The 9162-nt window shown below is 45.4% G+C and overlaps 1 protein-coding gene across 3 annotated transcripts in view; it reads right to left on the bottom strand.

The window, feature by feature from the left end:
* Positions 1–1635: 1635 nt before the first annotated feature.
* Positions 1636–9162, bottom strand: part of exoc6b (exocyst complex component 6B) — a 142726-nt gene continuing 135199 nt past the window's right edge. For all 3 annotated transcript variants that reach the window (XM_079491205.1, XM_079491206.1, XM_079491207.1), the window contains 2 exons: positions 8036–8148; positions 1636–4939 (listed from right to left, as the gene is read on the bottom strand). In XM_079491205.1, coding sequence (XP_079347331.1) covers positions 4813–4939; positions 8036–8148 — 240 coding nt within the window. In that variant the 3' untranslated portion in view covers positions 1636–4812. The remainder of the gene's footprint in view (positions 4940–8035; positions 8149–9162) is intronic.

The raw sequence follows: 9162 nt of genomic DNA, 5'->3' as shown, positions 1-9162 counted from the left end.
GCCACGTTGGCCTGGGGCCAGTCTTGGTGAAGGAGAGGCTGTGTACTGGCAGGAGAAGACTTACACCAGAGGCTGCTTCCCCGATCACCACAAAGGGCTAGCCAGCGGCAGTATCTGTAAGCGAGAGAGGTTAGCAAGCAGGTGGGAGGTACGCATGCAACCTCCCCTCTAACTACTGCACTAGACACATCACAACACCCTGTGGGCTAGGCCCACACAAACACATACACGATATCGCTATAGTCGGGCAGACCTCTTATCTCCATTTTCTAACTTTGTGTTTTTCTTTTGTAAATTAAGGATCATACTACAGCGTCACAAAGAATGTTCAAAAGTAGCAGATCCACAAGTACGAAACGTGTCGCGAAGCACCACACTTTGTAGATTGGGCTGGTATTGGGACTCCATGCCTAACACTTGGGATTGGGAACCTTAGTGCACTCATCTTGCATATCTCTGCTGTTGGGAAGAAAACACCTAACTCCAAGATGTTCATTTTTCAGGAAATGAATAATATAAAATTCAAGAAATGAAGAATATTCATATATATTTTTAAACCAAGCAAATCTGCCTCATCAAAGTTGGTATTTGTGACTTTATATATTTGTCAGTTACTTGCATGAGAGGGGGAGAGGTGGTAGAGTTTGAGGGTCCAGAGGCTTTGTACGAAGCGCTTTTTGCTATATACTTCACATTGGTTCAATATTGTTTTTAACCAACACGCAGACGTAAAGGGTGTTCAATAGCACTGATTTATGAAAAAAAAAAAAGTTAGGTGGTTTCCTCCCGACAGCAACAATATGCTAGTAAAGCTTACACCATTCTCCTCCACTGTGGCTGCAACAGGTCACCATTCTCCTCCACTGTGGCTGCAACAGGTCACCATTCTCCTCCACTGTGGCTGCAACAGGTCACCATTCTCCTCCACTGTGGCTGCAACAGGTCACCATTCTCCTCCACTGTGGCTGCAACAGGTCACCATTCTCCTCCACTGTGGCTGCAACAGGTCACCATTCTCCTCCACTGTGGCTGCAACAAGTCACCATTCTCCTCCACTTTGGCTGCAACAGGTCACCATTCTCCTCCACTGTGGCTGCAACAGGTCACCATTCTCCTCCACTGTGGCTGCAACAAGTCACCATTCTCCTCCACTGTGGCTGCAACAGGTCACCATTCTCCTCCACTGTGGCTGCAACAAGTCACCATTCTCCTCCACTGTGGCTGCAACAAGTCACCATTCTCCTCCACTGTGGCTGCAACAGGTCACCATTCTCCTCCACTGTGGCTGCAACAGGTCACCATTCTCCTCCACTGTGGCTGCAACAAGTCATCCTGGTCTTTAAACTACCTCCCCCTGGTCAGCCGGGGCGGCTGATGGAGGGGAAAGGAACTGGTCGGAATAACGTGTTCCTTCCACGCGCTACGTCTGGACGGGGAAACTCCCCCGTCAGGTGAAAAGAAGCAGCTTGGACTACCCCCCCCGCCCCCCCAGTTTGGCAGAGGAAGTGTAGCGCCCAGGATTACATTAGTGTAGATACACTGGATGAACAAAAATCATGGGATCAAAATTAATGAATTATATATAAAAAAAAAGAAACAGGTCACAGGAGTCACAAAGGGAGAGAGGTGACATGCTGCGTTGTGTCGTGGCTTTATTGTCTTGTGTTTGGTGTCGTTTATAAGGACGTGAGTGGCTCCACACAACATACGTACAGTGCTTCTGTGTCAATAAAGGTTTATACTTATAACAAAATAAGAACGGAACAAACATATAGCATAAAAAACTGAGGAATGTAAAGGACAATGGGAACACACACCACCCACACACACGTGGCTCATCAATTGATATTAATACATGACATTGGCGTAGCAATTTTAAATAGAAGGTTGGAAGGATTATGCTAACAATGCTAGCGTGTGAATGGCTCTTGACGCAGGATATGGTGGCTTTCAGTTCGGGTAAAGCAGAGCATTCTAACATGTTGTGGAGTTTTTTTTCAGCGTGCGAACGCACAACGCACAGTAATTTAGATTAACCCATACTTAGACACGACATAGGCCAACCTTTTAAATGATTTATACTTATATCTTGTCAAGTTCGTTTCAAATTTGTATCACTTTTTTTTTTCTGTTCCAAAATTGTTTCAATCTTTTTTTTCCCTTTCTTTTTTATAAGCAGCCAATGGGGCTGCTGGCTGCCGTTACAGGATCTAATCAGAATGCAGCCTCAGGACTCGGGTCAGCGATGAAGTTTCTCCACGTCGTTTGTGGCGTGAGAACAATGTCACATGACACCCAAACCCACCGCACGGCCAATTACTGCTCTCGTTTGTGGTGTGAAGGTTTCAGCACGTTGCTCCCAGTGTCCTGTTCCCACACACACACACGCACGCACACTTGCACGCATGCACACTTGCATGCACGCGCCCACACACGCACGCACGCACGCACAGCAATAATTTTGATCATTGGCAGGAAGAGCAAGCAAAGGCACATTCAATAACGATGACCCTTGACCCCTATACACCTCAGAATAACACACAACTACAGTTGGAAACACACACACAGACGACCTGTGACACACATACACTCATAAGCATCTGCAGATGCATTCTACACAAAACAAAGAAATTAAATATTGCATCTAAATAAATGTCCCTTTTCATCTACAGTTGAATCCCTGTGTAATGTCGCAGGATTATTTCTCTCTCTCTCTGTGTGCGTGTGCACACGCACACGCACACACACACACACACACACACACACACACACACACACACACACACACACACACACACACACACACACACACACACACACAGTGTTTCCAATACTATTATTGCACCCATATTAATTCAATATTAAAGTAACATAGTGAGCTAAGTTTAAAGACCCATGTTAGTTCAGGTAACAACTTGGTGTATAGATAGATATAGACAGACACCCTTCAAGCTGTGTTTTTCACTGGGAAAGCTGTTGGAAAGCACTATAGTGCGTTCATTTGATGTATGTATGGACTAGTAGCGCGCGCACGCGCGCACACACACACACACACACACGCGCGCACACGCACACACAGCGTGGCATATGGCCAAGGAAGACATTAGGTGGTACTGTATGTTGCTCGGCATTCATTTAGTACATTTGGCTCTGCATTAGTACGTCTAAACATCTCGTTACTCCTGGTCAGCCAGTCAAAACCAACCACCCGGACACCTTTCAGCGGTGGCCAGGTTGGGGGAATCATCCCCCTCTATAAGACTCAGTTCAAACTATAAAGTATATATACCGCAAGTGGCGAGGGTGAGAGTAACACGGTTGCCATGTTTGATTAAGTGTTATTGCACTGTAGTGCCTTATTAGACGAACACACACTCCTTTATAAGATCCTATTTGGATCTGCAAAGAGGGACGCGGGTTGCCAAGTATGACTGGCATCCCCAATGTAAGTGTTATTCTTAGTTAGTAACAGTAACAGTGACAATACGATGATGGAATGAGGTATGTTATACTCTACATAATATCCCCCCTTTTTCAGACCCTCCTTCTTGGCAAACCAATTTAACTAAAGTAACCTGGAAATACAAATAATAACTAACAAAAACATGAACTTATACACCTCTACATGCCATAATACATTCTACTACTGTGTGATAACAACAATAACAGCAAAGTGGAAGACAGTAAGAACTATAAAACCATTCTGTCAGGCTGGTGACAGTACTGCTGCTAAGCAAAGAAGGCATCATGTTACAAGCGTTTTTGGCATTCATAATTAACCAATGACATGGCTCGCTCAAGGTCCACTGGCCAATCGGACAAGTTGTTACTAAGTGAGTAAGACCGCAAGCTATAGGAATCCAATCAGATCTCTTCTTCTAGTTAGTCTCTGTTTAGATCAACCAATGGGTTTCTTCAGTACAGGGCTGTTGCAAGACTTGCTCTCGTCTGTCCCAAACATCTAAATTGACCAATGGCGTCGCTCACTGCAAGGCCGTTGTCCATTCATATTGCGCGTTCCAGGCAATGGGGGGAGTTGTTACAAACGTGCTGTCCAATTAAAATGACTTGTTCTAAGCACTGCACAGAGCCAATGGGAGTGGGCTGTTCCACTCATAATGTCCGGTTGTCAGGTTGCTTTACTCTAGAGGCACAGTGCTGGAGAGGTAACGCTATCGCTGCTTCAGTCGACCAATAACATCAGTTGGCAACAAGGGAAGAGCCAATCAGGATGCTTGTTCTATCTGAAGAATATTCCCTGTGATAAGCTGGGTGTTTGAATCGACCAGTGAGAGCGTTTGTTACAGGCTTTTATGAACCAATCGACTACATAGCTTTGTCTAAGAAGCGAAGACAATGCCAGACAATGAAAAAACAAACAAACAAACAAAAAAGCCCAGCCAGTTAGCGACAGACACCAGTGCTCCTTGTGAGTGCGAGGAGGAGCAGACAGACACCAGTGCTCCTTGTGAGTGCGAGGAGGAGCAGACAGACACCAGTGCTCCTTGTGAGTGCGAGGAGGAGCAGACAGACACCAGTGCTCCTTGTGAGTGCGAGGAGGAGCAGGCTTCAAATCCCAACCCTGTCCATCTCTCCTCTCTCTTTGCCCCCTTGGTTCCCTATCTCTCTATTCCAAATAGAACATGAACAACAAAGAAAAAGTACAGAAATAAAACAAAACCAAGCTAATAACAAGTAACACCACCACCAAAAAAACAATAAAACAAAAATAACAACAGCAAAATAGGCCCCTGGTGGCGAACAAGCCAATGGTTAGGCCCGGTTACTGCATGGCGGGTGGTGTTGTTGGCTCTACGGGTGGTGCTGGGCGATGAGGCTGCGTAGCTGCTTGAGGACAGTGTCCATGAGACGCTGTCTGTCCTTGTCTGCCCTCCTGAACTGAGCAAACATGTTGTTCTTTCTGCCAGACTCCCTCGTCCTTGTGGGGGGGGGGGAGAGAGAGAGAGAGAGGGAAAGTGGATGGTTGGGAGGACAGGGAGGAGGATGGGGGGGTAGAAAACATGAACGAAAAGACAAAAGAGGGAGGGAAGAGGGGAAAGGGGGAATGTGTGAAAGAAATGAAGAGAAGTAGTGTTAATATCGGCGTTGTTTTTTTAAAGATCACACACACACACACACACACACACACACACACACACACACACACACACACACACACACACACACACACACACACACACACACACACACACACACACACACACACACACACACACACACACACACACACACACACAGTCTTTCATTTCCACAATAGCAAGCTGTTCAGGAGTAAAATTCCCACGCGGATTACGCTTGAGCCACAACCACGTCTCTCATGAGGCTGTGTGTGTGTGTGTGTGTGTGTGTGTGTGCGAGCGCGCGTGTGTATGTTTTACTATACTTGTCGGGGTCAATTGTGCCCACAAATATTTATAATAAGGCATCCAATAAAGAAAAGATTGAGGTTGCGGTTGGGATTAGAAATGTAAAGATTAGGTTTAAAGGTTTATGATGGCGTTAATGTTTCATTTTTCACCGCTGGAAGAAACTCCAGGCACTCAATGTAAATAGTATTTGTAGTTTAGGGATGTGCCGATGAGACATTTTGGCCGATATCGATATCCGATATAATGAATTGCTGTTATGGCCGATAAACGATATTACCGTTGTCGATATGATCTCATTCTACAGGTATTAAAAGATCATAATAATTTTGTCCATTCTGAAAAATACCATGTAAAAGGGTATCTGCACTGCAGGCTTAGTCAAGTCAGATTTAACTTTAATACCTTATATGTAATATTATGAGCTTGTAGATCTGTTCAAGCTGTTACTTTGGTCTTGTTTATTGTAAAGACAATACAAGACAATCTCGTGGATAGCTACTGTATACTACTGTGCCAAAACGAGATTACGAGATTTGATTAAAATTGAATTAAAAATAAAATAAAAATGACGCTAGTATGTCGCAGGGATTTGATGCTTGACCCTTGACCCTTTGGGCAGTATTTTGCGTGTCTTAAGTACCAGGTCTTATTACTTAACTTAAGACCTGGAGGCGTGGTCAATGCTCTTTGGCCACTCAGAATAGCCAAATGGCATTGATCACGCCTCCAGGTCTTAAGTTAAGTAATAAGACCTGGTACTTAAGTTAAGACACGCATAATACTGCCCTTTGACTCTTGATGCTGAGTGCCAAGCAGGGAGGCATTGGGTCCCATTTTTCAGAGTCTTTGGTATGACCCGGCCGGGGATGGAACCCCCAACCTCCCAGTCTCAGGGCATGAATTAAAAAATATGGAGAAGAGTTTTGTTCCCGACAGCAACGATATGCTGTCCCTCTCAAATAAACAAATGAAGTAAGGTAGACCTGCTATCTTTCAGATATATAGGGTTGTTAGGGTATGAAAGAAAGGGATTGTTGAAACACCATTCATAAAATCACCATCCTAAAATGCTGATGTCCTCACAAGTACAGTAATAGTACAAACGTGTGTGTGTGTGTGTGTGTGTGTGTGTGTGTGTGTGTGTGTGTGTGTGTGTGTGGAGGTGCAGGGGTCCAGTGGAGCAGGCAGGCCCCAGCAGGGTGCATCCTCCTGGGGTTCATTCAGAGAGAGGGACCACCCAGCCTGGAGCTCCTGCTGGTCTGAGACCACTGACCCCCGACACAGGAAGTCCACCTACTCTACTGTAGAGAGTCATACAGGACTCATTAAGTGTGTGTGTGTGTGTGTGTGTGTGTGTGTGTGTGTGTGTGTGTGTGTGTGTGTGTGTGTGTGTGTGTGTGTGCGCGCGCGCACGCGCGTGCGTGCGTGTGTGTGTGCAAGTGAGTGTTCTGGTGAGAGACACTTCATTGTGTGTGGGAGAGGTAATTGATTGTCTGCGTGTTAATTGTTATATATTGTGTTTTGACACTTGCTTTGGTAATGTAAATGTATGTTTTCTCATGCCAACAAAGCTCCTTTCAATGTAATTGAATTGTGTGTGTGTGTGTGTGTGTGTGTGTGTGTGTGTGTGTGTGTGTGTGTGTGTTAGAGAGTTAGAGAGAGAGAGAGAGAGAGACAGAGAGAGAGGAGAACTTTCAAAAGTATAAAGCTAACGTCTCCTATATGGATGTTTAACTATCTCTGACAGAAAATGCAACATTCTTTTTATAGTTTCACAAGACAGTATTACCCAAAGTGTTAATGTAACACAGCTCTGTTTACGCCTCTATTTAATTCCTATTTATATCCAATATATATTTGTAAATACATTATTTTGAAAAATAGTTTTGTTTTATTTTGATTTTTGTACAGAAGAAAGCTATGCTATAATAATAAGGATAACACAAAAAGCCCTGCAGGGCTTGTTTCCAGAGAGAGAGGGAATTAATGTGTGTGTGTGTGTGTGTGTGTGTGTGTGTGTGTGTGTGTGTGTGTGTGTGTGTGTGTGTGTGTGTGTGTGTGTGTGTGTGTGTGTGTGTGTGTGTGTGTGTGTGTGTGTGCGTGCGTGCGTGCGTGCGTGCGTGCGTGCGTGCGTGCGTGCGTGCGTGCGTGCGTGCGTGTTATCACACCATCTCCCCGGTAGCACAGGCTCTTCACTGATAGGCTGATCTCCACGGATAGCAAAAACCTTGTTGTTAGAGCGATAGCATCGCGTCATTACAGCCACCTGTGCTATCGCCACGACGATAAGTATCGCTGTCACAACCAGCCGGCTGTACGTATTGTTTATTCAAAGTTGTGTGTGTGTGTGTGTGTGTGTGTGTGTGTGTAACGCATGCGTATTTAGTGTACAGTTCTGCAATTCACATCAAATGGAGCCAATACCGGGCAAGAGTCCAAACATGCGCGTGCACACACGCACGCACACAGCATACATAATACTCACGGCTTGGTTTGCCTATTCGAATGGAAGAAAGTAAAATATGAGAGACAGAAGGAATATCAAGACAGACAGACAGACAGAGAGACAGACTTGGATAAAGGCGCTATATAAATGCACCATTTACCATTTTACAGACAGACAGACAGACAGGTCTAACACTCACTTCTCCAGCAGGATGAGCGCAGTGTGTGGGTTCACTCTCAGGTATTTAGAGCCAGGCCGTCCATAGTCAGCCAGATAGGTGGACCAATCCCACAGCGTGAACAGATCCAACAACTAGAGAGAGAGAGAGAGAGAGAGACAGAGAGTCCAAAATGTTAGACAGTTGCTATAGGTTCATTCATTGTTTACCTGCATGGTATAATTTCGGTGTACAGATAATTAAAAAAATACTGGGACCCATTTGTGGGTCACGACTAGAGTAAAAAAAAAATCCCATTAATTCTACCCACATTTAAAGGTTATTTTCACTAGTTTAGTCAGTGGTTCCCAAAGTGGGGTCCGGGGAGCCCCAGGGGTCCGTGAGGGAGTTCCAGGGGGTCCCCAGCTAAATGAACACGGGGAAACGTCTAATCTGTCCTTTGGGTCTCGACCTGTTTGGGAACCACTGGTTTAGACCTAGACCACTGGTTTAGACCTAGACCACTGGTTTAGACCTAGACCACGTGGTTCCACTGGTTTAGACCTAGACCACATGGTTCACTGGTTTAGACCTAGACCACGTGGTTCCACTGGTTTAGACCTAGACCACATGGTTCACTGGTTTAGACCTAGACCACGTGGTTCCACTGGTTTAGACCTAGACCACGTGGTCCCACTGGTTTAGACCTAGACCACGTGGTTCACTGGTTTAGACCTAGACCACTGGTTTAGACCTAGACCACGTGGTCCCACTGGTTTAGACCTAGACCACGTGGTTCACTGGTTTAGACCTAGACCACGTGGTCCCACTGGTTTAGACCTAGACCACGTGGTTCACTGGTTTAGACCTAGACCACTGGTTTAGACCTAGACCACGTGGTCCCACTGGTTTAGACCTAGACCACGTGGTTCACTGGTTTAGACCTAGACCACTGGTTTAGACCTAGACCATGTGGTTCCACTGGTTTAGACCTAGACCACTGGTTTAGACCTAGACCACATGGTTCCACTGGTTTAGACCTAGACCACATGGTTCACTGGTTTAGACCTAGACCACATGGTTCACTGGTTTAGACCTAGACCACGTGGTTCCACTGGTTTAGACCTAGACCACTGGTTTAGACCTAGACCATGTGGTTCCACTGGTTT

This window comes from Electrona antarctica (genome assembly GCF_951216825.1).
Source record: "Electrona antarctica genome assembly, chromosome: 21".
Taxonomy (NCBI): Eukaryota; Metazoa; Chordata; class Actinopteri; order Myctophiformes; family Myctophidae; genus Electrona; species Electrona antarctica.
This window is presented reverse-complemented; position numbering and strand designations above follow the sequence as displayed.